At 34.1% G+C, this 15,841-nt stretch overlaps 1 protein-coding gene and 1 long non-coding RNA gene across 4 annotated transcripts; one reads left to right on the top strand and one right to left on the bottom strand.

The window, feature by feature from the left end:
• The first annotated feature begins 287 nt into the window (after positions 1-287).
• LOC132286673 (uncharacterized) lies at positions 288-1,731 on the top strand. Its single transcript, XR_009472840.1, has 2 exons — positions 288-505; positions 1,492-1,731. It is a non-coding gene; the product is annotated as an uncharacterized LOC132286673 (long non-coding RNA).
• A 2,414-nt stretch (positions 1,732-4,145) lies between these two features.
• On the bottom strand, positions 4,146-15,425 carry LOC132294759 (uncharacterized). 3 transcript variants are annotated; one of them, XM_059792733.1, is made up of 8 exons: positions 15,287-15,425; positions 14,971-15,077; positions 8,255-8,334; positions 7,587-7,728; positions 7,357-7,506; positions 6,689-6,890; positions 4,611-4,711; positions 4,146-4,529 (listed from the first exon to the last, which is right to left on the bottom strand). In XM_059792733.1, exons 1-7 carry the CDS (start codon positions 15,351-15,353, stop codon positions 4,614-4,616), a joined length of 846 nt encoding a protein of 281 aa, XP_059648716.1. In that variant the 5' UTR covers positions 15,354-15,425; the 3' UTR covers positions 4,146-4,529; positions 4,611-4,613. The 3 variants fall into 3 exon arrangements, with proteins under 3 accessions (XP_059648716.1, XP_059648717.1, XP_059648718.1); XM_059792734.1 differs by having other exon boundaries at positions 14,971-15,071; positions 15,287-15,415; XM_059792735.1 differs by lacking the exon at positions 7,357-7,506.
• Between the last annotated feature and the right edge of the window lie 416 nt (positions 15,426-15,841).

The raw sequence follows: 15,841 nt of genomic DNA, 5'->3' as shown, positions 1-15,841 counted from the left end.
CGATTTTCAGCCTTTTTTCAATTTTCTGGGATTTTGTTGCCGCAAGGGTATTTTGGTCATTTCACTTTTACGCTTGGGATTTTGGTTGAGTCCAATTGTTTTTGGTGCATTTATTTTCATGTGACTTATGTAGTATTTGCATGGTGGTGCACTATGTATTCATATGTGGAGTAAATTAAATCAAATGGAAAAATGAAAAGTCAAAGTATAGTGGTGGGACCCACCACTACCCAATTTATGGTCTAGAGACCATTTTCCCTTCATTTCTTTCTCTCTGCCCATCCAATTCTTTTCTCTCTCAGTTTCTCTTCTCTTTTTTCTTCCACTTGACAACCAATCTTTGAAACAAGATTTCTTTCTCATTTCATGCCGGATTAAGGTGCCGTTTGAGGCAAAACGAAGCCCACGACGAACTCTACATGTCCATACCAGCAATTGCAGATTTCGTGCACCCTTTGGAGTTCGAATTTTAAGACCCACTTTGAGGGTTTTTGCATTCTAAGAGGTAGGGGTTCCTAATCCATGTGTTCTTGCTCCCTTGTGAGTTATTCCTTGTTAATTGTGATTAAATTGATGATTAACATGTTTAATTAAGTTGATTGCCTCTAAAATGATGTGATTTTGTATGTGAGATTCATACTTATGTGTATATGTGGATTTATGAAATAAACATGTTTAGATGTTGATTTTACATGCTTGTGTGTTTGTAACTTGGTAGAATTTGTTATGTGGAAAGCATGCCTTATTTAAATTAATTACCTTGAAAGTGATACAATTGTTGAATTAGAAAATTATGCCTATATATGTGTAATTGTTAATTTATGTGGAGAGCATGCTTGATATGTGAATTTTCCATAACTATGATGATTGATAAATTGTCAGGAAATTTGCGTGGATCTATGTTAATTGTGTAATGATAGTTTCCTCCATTTCCATAGTATAAAATGGGTGTGCATTATACATCCATGGCATTGGGCATGTAGGAAAAAGGGGAAATGTTTTGAAAACAAAAAAAGGGAATTTTGGGAAATAAGTTTTTGATAAAAATAATTTTGAGAAAACCCGGTCGCTGCGGAGTTACCAACGGGCCGGTAGGTTAATGTAGCCTAAAGGGAACTAGGGAGATTGCCCTAGCGTGGTTAAGCTATCTGGACCCCTCGATAACGCTGCGGAGTCACCAAAGGTCTAGGGACAGTAGCCAATCCTTCTCTCGGCGCTGCGGGGGTACCAAAGGTGGTTACAATAACAGTTTGGAAAATGACAGATGAATGATTTTGAAAATGGGGAGCGACATTTGACACGCATTGCATTCCATTGTATTGTATTGTTGATGTTGAGTTTGGATGTGATGTTGTACTTTCCCAACATAGTATGACCCCGATTCTTATTGCTCTATTCTTTGTATGAATTCATGGGGACACAAGAGGTGTGTCTTAGGTGCCACCTACTAAGCAATATGCTCACCCCATTTATTTAACTCTTTTTTTTCAGGAAATGGGAAAGAAGTGGCGGATGAAAATCCCCCGCAAGCTTGAAGAAGATTAGGAGTTGTATTTTGTTATCTTTTGTATCTTAGCCCATTTTTTTTGTATAGTCTCAAAACTAAAATGTCGTGTATTCATTTTTGCAAGACAAGGTCATGTATTATAAATCATAACTCTTGTTGATATTTTGAAGGGAAGCAAGACTATATAAATGGTTAAGTTGAATGGGATGACGATGATGGGCTAACTTGGGGAGGTTGTTGATGTTGTGGTATTGGGGAATATATTATATTTCTTTTGTATTGTGTGTTGGGACAGGTTGGATAGGTCTTGAAAGGCCATCGCATTTTTTTTCATTTGAACAGATTGTGGTAGGACCATTTTTAGAAGAGGTCATGCCGAATTTTTTTTTTTTTTGAATTTAGTATCAATTTAGGGGCGTTACAAGTAGCAACAAGTAATCAATCTTATTTATGGGCTTCTTTAAGTGTGTATCATCATTCAATTTCTTCCCAACCACATAATTCAATCAAGTAAAATGTTCCTCCAATCCACATGATCACTTTTCGACATCGAATGATGGCACCAGACGTACCCCATCTGCTGTACATCCGTTCTCCATGTGAACATTTATATATAGTGGATTTGAAAGTGGGGGCTAAAGATAAATTTCAAGCAGAGGATTTACTGGTGAAAAAAAAAAAATTCAAGCAGATTAGAAACATACATAACTACTTTTTAACTTTAAAATTGTATTCAAAAGAGTAAAGTTTAAGTGTCTTTGTTACTTGATACAAAATTGAGCTTGCCGTACAATTTAAGGAATTGTTTATAAGTTTGAACATCCAAATTGTTCACAATTGAGAAAAAGAGACTTCAACAATGTGTTTGGGTTTGCAACAATGTGTTTGGATTGGGCTGAGCTGAATGTTTTATTATAAATTGGACTGGCTGAATGACTGATAGGAAAATGAAAATTAGTACATGGGCTTAGTAGTACTAACTATTTTTTTATAATTGGACCTGGGCTATAGCCCATGTTAGCCCATTCATGGCTCCGCCAAATATAGAGCTTTGTTTTTGTATACCAGATTAATCAGGCAAACATGTGTATTGTAGATCGATGCCAGCTTCGAATTCTACACAGAGTCTGAAATGGTGGTTTCTTTTTTTCTTTTTCTTTTTTTCAAGCCATGAATGTTAAAGGATTAGTGGTTAGAGGGGATGGAAGGGTATAAGGCTCAAACAGTCTTCTGAACATGTAGTTCACACTTTACACATAGATGTGAACTCCACACTTTGGCTCTGTTTGTTTCGTAAAATATTTTTCAAAAAATATTTTTTTATTTTTTGATTTTTGATTGTCTTAAAGTATTTACAAAGAAAAAAAATATTAAAATCTAACAATAATAACTTACTCGTCAATTTTTGTCAAGTTACTTCACACGTCCTCCCCGATGCACTCGACATCAACCTTTGTCTAACACAAAAATTAAAAAAAAAAATCCAAGTATAACATCTTACATCGAAACAAAAGGAGCAATGATTAAATTTTAAAAATATTTTTTAATGACTACTCTACCCTTAAAATAATCAAGTTCTTTGCAATTTCTTTATGTCTACTCTTCGTTTCTGGAAACCTGAGCATTATAGGTTCTCTTTTGAAAAACTCTTATATATATATATATAAGAGTAGAGGTGTGTGTGTGTGGTTTAGTTGTTTCTTTTTAATTAAATGTTAATGAGAGTGAATTACATTGATAAAATATATTGGCAAAAAAAAAAAAAAAAAACAAAAACAAAAAAAACATAATTTTAAATTTATTATTAGATTTGACATTAATATTCATTATTAAAGTTGTTTATTAATATTTTTATATTATAAATATAAAATTATTATGAGAACCTGATACTAAGAACAAAAATATGCAAAAATATAATTTAAACACCTTTAATGAATTTAGCACTTAAAATTAAAACGTTATCAAACAAATTTTCAAATTAATACATTCAATACCAAAAATTTCAAGTACTTGGGATTTTTAATACTTAATTTTCAATTTTATTGACCGCCTAAAAAAATTTGAACCAAAATTTTCTTTAATTCTACCAATACCAATTCCAATTTCAAAGCTCCAATTTCATGCAATCGGACACACCCAAAGCATTTTTTAAACTCAACATGCAATATTTTTATTAGCAAAGTAATTAAAATCAATATATACCTCTATCTCCCCAGAAAAAGAGAAAAAAAATCAAACCAATGTTTAAAATGGTCTAAGGAACTTTCTTTAGACTCGTATATATAAATTCCAGATGTATACACTATTTGATGTTGTAACCAAATACTAAGAAATATACTGAAACCACAATAAAATCAAAGAAGGCTTGCATTCAATAATATGATCAGCTGCCTAAAACTTCAATGCATCTTAACCGCTCCTCCACATCCAGCTAAACTTCTTATACAGTTCTATCAAATTACATCAAAATCCAATATCAACATAGAATTATACACACACACACACACACACACACACACAAACACAATTATGCTTCTGCTTGGATTGTGCCACATTTTTGGACCATTAAGTGCAGTGAAGTCCAGACATAAGCTTATTTGTACTTCAATAAAATTTCTCGGAAATTATTAGGCCCGGATCAGAAACAGTCCACAAGGTTATACATCATAATATTGAAACAACAATCAAAAGTTAATAACTTGAGATGTATATACTATTTGATGTTGTAACCAAATTCAAAGAAACATACTAAAACCACAATAAAAATTACTTCAAAAACTTTCAACCACGGCATTTCAATTCAAGCCCAACTGTTCTGTCTTCAACACTAAATATTACTAATAAAAGATGTACTTAAAAGCTTGATAATTTTTTCCAACCTGCAGATCGAGGCACCAAGTTACCCTCATTGAAGTGTTCCAAAATGTATCGTCTGCTGGGCGCCCAAGTGGGTGCACAAGGCGTCTGGCTTTCTGATTGATAAAACCAGAGAGCTTTCCTCCTTTTTTCCAGATAAGAAGAACTGCAGCAAAACATAGGTAAATTAAATGGTGGTACAAACTAAAAATAGAGGAAATGACCCTTAAGGTGATGCAGATATTACTCATCATTCAAGGTCAGTCACCCCCAGTAAGGAGTAACCGTTATCGGCAGAACCAAGAAGTGGGATATACTCTGATCCTCTGACATGGACGCTAAAGCAAGCTGCATGACAAATCAGAAACGTAAGACAGGTTACGAAAAAATCTTTAAGGATCATCAGGCAAAACATTTTCCTGTAAGCAGGTCACATTAGACTGTAATCAATTCCACACACACCCTTGACGAAGTCTCACAATCTACAATATTAATTCCACAAGAATATTCTTGAAGTAGACAGCCTAGTCGATTGCTAATTGTTTTAAGAATACTAATAAAAAAAAAAAGTCTAATCTTCTAGGTACAAAAACTCCATTAAAAAGAAGATGTGACCATACCAAACAACATACAATAGCTAAAAAATTCACAACAGAGTGGCCAAATCTCCTCCCACTAAGTCATATAGAATATTTTCGACAACCATCACCATGAATACAACAATACCACAGAAAATATTGAGTGCAGTTATAGATGGCAATTATGGACAACTGAACAGAACCAAATGCAGTCGCTGCACAAAAAGGCATTATCTTTATCATTAACTAAAAAAAGAGGGCGTTAACAGAATCCATCAGCCAGAACTTGTAGGGCCTATTGCTGGGAAATGGCCCCTTAAGAGCTTCATTGATAAAAGTTGAGGGGCTAAATGCAAGCACATCTCTAGACGAATGGAACCTACAGAAGAGCACCCTATGCCACTTCTATAATAAACAATAGAGAATTATTATTATACATACATATACAATAATGAAATTGCAAATATTAATTGATGTTAGGGGCAAAAATGGAAACAAAAAGTAAGTCATCATACAATAGTTATTATAAAATCACAATGGGGTCAAGAAGGATAAGTTAGTGCATAGAATTTATAGGATAAACTGGTATTAAGATTACTACCAACTAACGTTAGGGACTATAAATGGAAAGAAAACACATTAGGGCTTTTATCTTTACTATCAAATTGATAACAAAGACAATATATATATAATTAAGACTAACACCATGAACCAATAAAACAGTTAAGAAAGATTTACGTGGTTTGGCAAATCCTTCATCCACGGTGAAGATCTGGCAAAAGATCTCACTATGCGAAAATCAGGAGATTATAAGTTTCAGCCCCCCAAACCCTAGCTCTCTCTCTCACTCTTTCCTGGTTCAATGTTCTCTTGTGACTCACTCCAAAATCTAAATGCATTTATATATTGGACTACAAGGGAGTCCTAAACAGGATCCAAGACCAGCAAGTGAAAAACGGTCAAAAAAATTTCCATTTTTTTGGGTCAGAACAGGGTCGCGTACAAAACTCAGGACACAACATTAACATATACTATGGGTTATATTAGATGAGTTAAAAGAGTATACATAATGGCATTATCGTCATTATCAATTGGAGATAAAGGGTTTAAAGTAAAAACAAATTGTACAATGGTATTGTCATAATATCTGTTCGCCATTGGCGGTTGTTGGGTAACGCCTAAGCACTCCTCACAATTGATTAACGCTTGGAGAAGGTGTCCTGTTAAAGAACAAGCTCGTGAATATTGGAGGATTATTCCAAATTGTGTCTGGTGGTGTTTGTGGCGCGAGAGAAATAACAGATCCTTTGAAGGAAAAGAATCGTCTTTAGCTACTTTAAAAATTCATATTCTTCGTTCTTTGTTCTACTATGTAAGAGGAAATGCATGCTCCTCTATTGATGATTTCTTTGATCTCTTGGATTCTATTGATCCTTAGATCTTTTTTCTCCTTGTATTAGGGACGCGTTCCCCTTTTGAACGCTTTTCTAATATATTTTTACTTATCAAAAAAAAAAAAAAATGTAAAAATAATATCTGTTCGCCATTGAGAGAAAATATGATGAAATGGAAGCATACAAGTCAAAGTGGATTATATAAGCGATTTAGCCAATTGCCAAGGGTTGTATCTGCAAATCTTTTTAGTCATTTGACCAGTTGTTTTTAGTATGGAGGCATGGTTTAATATATACAAGAAATAATAGTACTAGTTTGCAACATCTCAGAAGGAAAACCATCAATACCATACCATTTTCTATTTTAACTACACTTTGTAGCATCGTATCCATCTTTGTCTTCATCTCAGAACTGTCATCCATATTCGGTGCTAGAAGGGTCAACTCCCTGTGGATATTACGTACAAATCTGCATATCTTCTCAGCAAATTCAAGTTCGCCATCTGATATTCGACCAATCGCCAATCTCATCAACTCACCTGTCAAGTCCGCGAGCTAAAGCAGAACACTTAAGTCCATTACCAACACACACACACACACACATTAAATTTAACATAAGATTCATCGTGTTACATTTTGATGTGTTAAGTCTTTGACTATTTATCACATATATTAAATCAATCAGAAAACTAGAATGACATAATGTTGTGTCGATTTAACTATTTTCATCGTCACATAGAAATCTATACCTTTCATCCGCAAATACACTGTCCAACAACGGACTGCAACAGTTAGGAAAAGTGACACGAGAAGACTAAAACTAAGATGTGTTGAAATAGATAGGAAAGATATGATAGCATAAGATTTGAGAATATGGCCTTCCATAGATGGAATAGCCAAACAGGATTAATACAGCTAACCCAAATAATTCGGAAAAGGCTTTTTTGAGTTGAATTACCACTTGCTCTGGCTCCATTTTAAAAATTAAAAAATCAAATGAAATAAGATTTAAGGCAATTACCCCTAGCAGATAGTCGAGGACATTAATCTGCAAAGGCTCAATTGATGGATCACTTAGCGGTAATAAAGTGGCATTAATCTCATCAAGATTCAAAAGAGTCCCAGTTTTGCAGAATTTAAATAGTGTTGCAGCTTCAACATATTCTTGTACCTGTAATGTTCAAGCAATATAAGTCAATTGGAACAGTCCATTTCTAGCCTTAGCAGGTAAAAAGGGCAAGAAGATGCTACCCCAGGAGAGTATGCTCGTCTTAGCTTCCAGAAATCAGTCCCTTGCAGTTCTTTTACCAGCCGGGATATATACTGATCTGTCACAGCTGCTAGATCCTTTTCCGCCTTCTCCAGAACTTCCTCTCTGTTGTCCTTACTGATCCTGTTAATGGAAAATATAAAAAAATAAAAAAATAAAAAGTAATAATAATAATAATAATAATAAATTGCAACAAAAATGCACTAGCAAACACTTACGGTCCATGTCAGAGCAAGATAATGACGTACCAAGTCCTCAAAGTTAGATAAAGCCAAAGGCAGGATAGGTTATAACTGATTTCTATATGTAATAACACCACACCAGAGAGTGCCAGAAACACATGCAGAGCAGACGGTATAAATAAATAACAAAAAAATTTAACATTCATTTTAATTATGAACTTAATAATAAAAGAAATGTCAGACATCTGCAACATTTTAGAAGTAGAGAAGCGGTTCTATTGATTCCTTGGACATTGCATTTAAAGCAGAAGTAAAGATCATGATCTACCCAATAAAAAAGTTCTACAGCTACATTATCAATTATGTGGAAGACATTACAGGAGATTTAAAGCATCTATCACTAAACAGGCAAGATGTAATACAAAAATTCATGGAATATTTTTAGGCCAGGAGAAATATATTGTCACCTGTGCACCTGAAATATGACCTTTTTGCTATTAATGGTGATATCTCGACTTGCTTTTACCACCCTTTCTCGTTTGTCATTCTACAACATAAAGAGGTTGATAAATAAATAAATCTAGGAAAATAAATAACATTAAAGACATTAATTCAACAATGTGCTACAAATATTCAAAAAAGTCCAGGATATTATTACTCGACAACAAGAATTGTTTCTAAACATCTTGCACTCAGTCCAACGGCAACCAATATTTAAAAAAGACCAGTAAAGTATATTACATTTGTTTGCTCAAATCACATACAATAGTATAATTTATCCACACATATAGACTGTTGAGGACTGATAATGCTGGATGACAAGGACCACTCAACAGGCCCTCCTTCCCTTGCTACAATCAACATACATGGATGATGTGACAACCCATGTCTTACCATGGAAATATGAATGGTCATTAGATATCAGGATGCATACCTCAGATTGACAGTAGCACCACATTTAGATTTCTAATGATAAAAAGTATTTTGCCGCATTTACAAGATTAAAATTAGCATGATGGTCAAATAGAATGCCGTTTGGAAAACCGATGTCAAATGAATTTATTACCAGGTTCATCATAAGGTAGAAGCTTAAAGTTCAGGACATTTTGACAAAACCTAAATAACATGAAGGCAGCTAAGCATGCTTTTGAACAATCAACTATATCTTAAGCATCATAAAAGTTTGTGTGTTTTAAGCAAATTTTCAAAGAGTAGTGAACCCCCTTGGCGCAACAGTTTTATAAATACCAATCAAACCAAACTCAATAGCACAAGTGGCTTACATATCATTTTCAAAAATCCCATTCCACATAGAAAGAATTCATATATGTCATTGCTCACTACAGCCATCGGCATTATGGATGTCTTACTGCCCTTTCAACTCCATCTTAGTTTAAGGAATCACAATATACTTAATTCCCTAGTAACTTGCCCACCAAACCCCAATTGGTACAGATTAACGTACTTAATCAAAGAGTAAGGCAGGTTCAGGGAGAAAAATACTTACCCAGACCCAATTTAGGTAAAGTCCAGATTAGTGGACCAGTCCTACCCACCCCATTTGAACCGATTTTGTTTAATTGCCACTGCGTAATTTTATGATTTGTTTGGTAGCAGGGAAGGAAGAGACGAAGGATGAAACAAGTCTCCATTATTTGGTAGAAGGGAAGTTAAGGGAGGGAAGGATGGATGGATGAGCCATCCCTATTCCCTCCTGCCCACCAATTTTCATTCCTTCAAAATTGGACGAAAGAGAGAGGGAAGAGAATGATCACTATTCTGTATATTGTAAAGTGACATTAGTACCCTTCAATTTTTGCATGATTTTGAATTTTGATGTTTACTTGTATATTTTAGGTAACGAGGATACAATGGCAAGAAAAATACAAAATATGTCCTTCCCTTCCTTCTTACCTGACAAGGGAAGGTATCAACTCTTTCTTCTCTTCCCTCAACCAAACAAAAAGAGGGAAGGACACCTCCCCATCTCTATGGATATACCACATCCATCCTTCCTACCCTCCCTTCCATCTACTTTTCCATCCTTCGTACAAAATGGAGCATTAAATTATCCTGATAACACTTCTTTAGGATTTCTGATTTACTCTTAATGTTTCCCACACCCATCTAACAGTCTCTCCATCAACTATATACCATGCGGTCTATCATTGTTACACTTTACAAACTCCCTCTTCTAGAATCACAATGTCTCTAAATATGGTATGTCTTCCTAGTGTCTAGAATCACAATCTCTCTAAATATGGTATGCCTTCCTAGTATTCTTTCCATTGTCATGTTCTAAGTTATAAGCTTCTCTCGATCATAAGATTTGGAACGCAATTTTACTATTTGAGGTTTTCCTCTACTTTATTTCTTGGGAAGAAGGGATGAACCTTTAGAAATGGATGAACAAAATTGTTGGAAAGATAATTTGTTTACTATATAGTGTAGGCTTTGGTGAATGTTAAAATTAGGTCCCAAAGTTTAACTTGCTTTTATTGGTAAAGCTTGGTATTATAGGCCCAAATTAAATCATCTGCACCAAACAAAGGGTAAATCAGGGGAGGAATGAGATAATTTACTCAAAGTCGAGGATTGGCCAACCATGAGAAACCAGTCAAGGCTATGAAACAAAAAAGGGTCAGGTTGAGTGTTGCTAATGGCAAGCCCACCCTTTTCCCATCGCCATTTAGTTGGATGTTGACAAGACAAATGGATAGTGTAGCACAATGAGCAACTAAAACAGTAACTATAACAAAATCCCTTTTAGTATTAATGTTCATTAGGTGGGAGGGAGGGAGGAAGGGAGGACATACCTAAAATTACACCTTGTATGCAACATGTTGCACGATCAATAAGATAGCATGCCTTTAGGTTTAGGATGCTCCTAGTCTTGACTAATGTTATATAACGAATCTGTGCTTGTATTTTGATATGTAAAAATTATCTTACACGGGATAATAGAAAAAAGGTTGCGTGAAATGAACAACCAATGGAAACTATTGATCTAAACGTTTCAAACCAACGGTAATTAAGATAATCTGATGATAACAAATCATTAAAGGTGTTAGATTTAGGTGTTGTTTGATAAAACTGAAAATTAAGTACTAAAAATTTTAAGAGCTAATTTTAAGTGCTGAAGTTTTTAAGTGGTAATTAAAATATATATATTTTTTAATATCGTTTTGAATTTTCAGTGTACAACATTCAGTGATAAGTGATGTCCCTGTCATTTTAAGTGGTGCTTACCATTTTCAGTGATATTTAAATTGCATTATCAAACGCACTTAATTGGATATGCGCTTAATACATTCAGAATTAAGCGTTAAATTAAGTTATCAAACAGCACCTTGGTGTCTACTTGAGTTTATGTTAAATAGGTTAAATATATAAGAAAACTCAAGTTAAGCTCAAGGATCAACGGCAAAGACCAAAAAGGATCATGATAATATGCTAAAGATCAAAAGACGTTGAAGTCAAGACAGAGACTTCTACAATACGAAGAGGCATCAAAAGTCAAGACGAGGACATCAACCCAAATGACACCACTGAAGATAAAAATTTGGGTAAATAGTCTTGGGTGAGTGACTAGAATTTAATATAAAGTTATTCTAAAGTAACTCACTTGAAAGCTCAACTCTCGACTTACGACCATGCATATTATTCACAATTCCTTATTCCATTAGCAATAGGCCATGAACCTCATTGAGACAAAATTAGTGTATGAGGCCTTTGCTAAGGTTGAGTTAGTTCAAGCTTTGGAAGAACTCAAGTCTTAAGCTACAAAACTAGGACCATGTACTCCAATCATATCATTTGAATTGGTGTCTAGGATGATTGAACTAGGCTTTGAACTTAATTGTTTAAATCATAAAAAGCCTTAGATGATGTTGAGATGATTTCCACATTGGAATATCCTTTAATTCTCATTATTGACATTTAGTGAAGCCAAGGGCATTGGATCAAATTGATTCATTCTACAGAAATGGTCCCTAGACTCAAAAGATTAGGACTTGAACTTTTATATATACATCCATGAAGTCCTAAAAAGAGATGGAATGGAATTGAGCCTTGATTGAACTCAAAAGATGGAAAATATGTATTGCATCAAGCCAATTCAGGTGACCGCTCTGTGAGCACCAGTCGACTCAAACATTCTAGTGGCATCTCTAGCTGAAGCTTTCATTGTTCAGTCGACTCATGACATAGTGTCAGTTGTCTCGTACAAACCAAAGAATAGCCATTACTGAAGTTAGTCAACTAATCCCTTGGGACCAATCGACTAAGTTTGTCTAGAGAATTTAATCACTCAAAGGACATGTGCCTCGGTCAACTTTTACTATTGGATCAATAAACTGGTCTAGCCAAACCAGTCAACATAGTTAGTTCAGTAGTCCCAAAGTTATATTAATTACATGTGTGATAATTTAGTTAGTTTTTGTTGTATGTCTAAGTTTGTATTTATTTACTAAAATAAACTATTAGTGTTCAATGTAGGTTAGATAGGTTTCAAACACATCATGATTAATCATTTAACCAATCAATAAACCAACATCAACACTCTACCTTCAAGTGACTTAAAGCATTCCAAAAAGCCAAACTTAATTAAACCAAGTGTAATTTAATTTCAAATCTCAACTCCTAGCTTAACAATCTATTCATCTTAACTAAGCCAATCACTTAAATCAATTTAGAAACCAGCTTTAGGAATTCACCACTAATTAACCAGATAGGTTTCAAAAACCATAGGTCTTAGTCATAGGATCATAATGATCATTTGTTAATTATACAAAAGAACCCAATGTTTGCTTTCTGAAACATGATCCCCAGCTACTCAGTCTGTCCTAAGGCAAGTTGGGGGTTCGAATGCAAGCTATTCAAAATATAGTTAGATATAGAATTCTACAACTCTACCCATTTTTAGCAGTATCTTACAATCCATGCAACTAAATTGCCACTAGGGAAGGTTGGATAATGCTGTCATGACAAACACAGACCCATATGCATATTTATATGTATATGTATATACCAACCAACCCCAAGGGGTTGGCTCAAGTGGGTAAGTCACTTGGTCCTGGTGCCTCATGAAGCATTAGGTCTAAAGGTTGACTCCTCTTGGATGCAAATAATTCCTTAAGGGAGGGTGTCTAAGTAGCAACTAGGAAAAAAAATACTCCGTATGTATATACTAACCCGAACTGAGCTCAAGCTATGATGACCTCTTAGGACCCAATCAATCTTTTTTTCGTCTTAATTGTGACTTGCTTACATAGCGAAGCCGGAAGCCTTTTGCATGCTTCAACTATAATGAACCTGAAAGGACATTGAATTACATAGGCCCTTCTTTAGACCACACCAGTGAAGAGAAAGAAGATGATATGTGCACCTTGATCCATTTGCTAAAATGAACACCAAAGTGCAAACTATAATGCAGACAAAAATGGAAATCATATTCACATACACACTTCCAAATGATGATGTACAACCCTTTGGTTAAGGTCGTCCTTTAGGAATAAATGCTTTTATTAGCAACAAGGGCATTATCAAAAATTTGACTTCCGTAGAAAGAAAGAAAAAACCTAGAGTCTTGACACACAAACCACCTCAACCAACACCATTGGTAGCCAACTTGTCAATTTTTTGGAATGGACACTTAGGGTGTATATAAATACCAAAAAGGAACTGGAAGTAATAAGAAACATCACCAAGTCATGAAATAGAAATCTTCAATGTTCACAAATATCCACTTCCTTGGAGCAAATAAAGTGATGGTAACATTTTCAGCCCCTTCCATTTCACTCACCGTGAGAGTAAACCCTAAAACCAATTCTTTTTTTCTTTTTTCTTTCTCTTTTTTTCTTTTCTTTTTTTTTTCTTTTTTTCCTTTTTTACCCCAAGACCAACTCCATATCCCAAAAAAGATTGCACACTAGAATCCCACATATATACATCTTTTAATTCAATTATGCATAACCTTAGGTGTTTCTAGCTCTTTAAAGCTACGAATCCAGTAGGGAATTGTTTGGCTTTTAGATGGTAGCCTCACTACCCTTTTAGAACACTAATATTATTTGCTTAGAAATGCACAGAGACATTACAAGAATTATTTTGTATGAGGCATTGGCTCATGCTACGAAAAAAGTCAAAAAAATAAAATAAAAGATAAAAGATACAAATATAAAAAGAACATTATGATATATCGATCACCCATAGAATTAAATTATTTCCTCATCACGTGCAACGAACTCTATTGATGCTGAGAGATTGAATCATTTTCTAGGATAAGTTTTTAAACCAAAAAACAAGTAACGTATAAGACAAATCCGAAGGCAGAAACAAAACAAAATCCCGACCTCTCACAGCCTGAGAGGAGAGGCTAGAACCTTTTGCAACCAAAGAGGGAATACAATCAAACAAAACTAAAAATGAATCATTAAAAGATACAAGAATACAATTACATATCCCACACTTCTATTACTACTAACTAGTCCCAAATGAATGATTATAACTGCAGGAAAGATATAAGAATAAAAATAAAAAAAATAAAAGTGACTTCAAAGAGCCCAAATGTAATATGTTAAGCTATGAATGGACGTTATCAAAATCTCATATAGGCAAATAGTGCTAACACTGAAATGTAAAGAAGTTGAGAAATTCAACAGCTTGCAAGCAGTAAACGGAATTAAGGCCCTTTACCCACACACTTAACACTAAGACTAAAACACATTTTAGTACTTAGCAATATATATATATATATATATATATATAGTAAACCCCATTCAAAACCATTTGAGTATTTACCAATACATATCCCACACTTCTATAATTTCTATTACTACCAACTAGTCCCAAATGAATCATTTTAACTGCAGAAAAGCTATTAAAAAAAAAAAAAAAAAGAAGGGTAATATGCTAAGCTATGAATGGACATTGTCAAAATCTCATATAAGCAAATAATGTTAACAATGAAATGTCAAGAAACTGAGAAATTCATCACAATTTGCAAGCATTAAGCGGAATGAAGGCCCTTTTGCCACACACTTGAACCCTAATACTAAAACCAATTTGAGTACTTATAGAGAAAAACCCAATTAAACCCATCCCATTTCAAAGCTTTCTACATAGTGTTGAAGCATTATAGAGCAAATTGGGGCAGGAAAACGAAAAGGGTGAGAAGGCTAACAAGTCCATTGAGGTAGTCTGCGTATTTGGCGAAAGCGTCCTTCATGGAACAGTCTGTGGAAACTGATCTGGGTCTTTTTGCGGCGCTCTGAAGAGTAGTATCTGCAACTTTTTGTTTTTGAGTAAACAAAATAAAAAAGAATATAAGAGCTTCATTGTCAAGATATAAAGGCAAGCATTTTAGACAAGAGTTACAAGAACCAGAGAGGCGACAAAGTTAGGGTTTTGAAACTCCTAGTTTTGGGAGAGTGAAAATGGCATAAAATTCAGATAGATAGATACATCAATATGTATATATATAAAGAGAGAGAGAGTACTTTGACGGAAGCGATGGGGTTTGGCTGCCATGATGTAGAGCTTCTGGAATGCGGAGGAGTAGAACATCTGTCTGCCGAACAACCCAGAAGGCAGAGAGAGCGCCTATTTGTGGTTTTTTTTTTTTTTTTTTTTTTTAACGTGTCAATATCAAAATCACATAAATAAATGAATTAAAATTAAATATTTCTAATAATAATTTAAATTTTTGTATAATTACTAAAATACATAGTTTCAAATGAAAAAAAAAAAAAAATGGGAAAACTAGAAATGTCTTCTCTGCTTTTTAAAAGTGAAAAAATATTAAGGATTTAAGTTCATCATAATCAGGGTGGAGACAATAATTTTGTTTGGGGCCAAACTGAAGTTGTGTAAGTAAAATTTTATAAATCAATTCTAATATATTTTTTCTTCCAATATTGTATGTATTGAGGAAAATATAATTCAAAAAATAAAAAAACAGCAATTGAAGTTGTAAAAAAAAAAAAAAAAACTTTGTTAAAATTTTAATTTTTATCAAGCAATTGTTTTAATTTTTTAAAAATTCAAATATTTTA

The sequence above is a fragment of the Cornus florida genome, unplaced genomic scaffold, assembly GCF_030987335.1.
Source record: "Cornus florida cultivar Cherokee Brave unplaced genomic scaffold, ASM3098733v1 CherokeeBrave_3.0.0_Hap2_Chr02, whole genome shotgun sequence".
Taxonomy (NCBI): domain Eukaryota; kingdom Viridiplantae; phylum Streptophyta; class Magnoliopsida; order Cornales; family Cornaceae; genus Cornus; species Cornus florida.
This window is presented reverse-complemented; position numbering and strand designations above follow the sequence as displayed.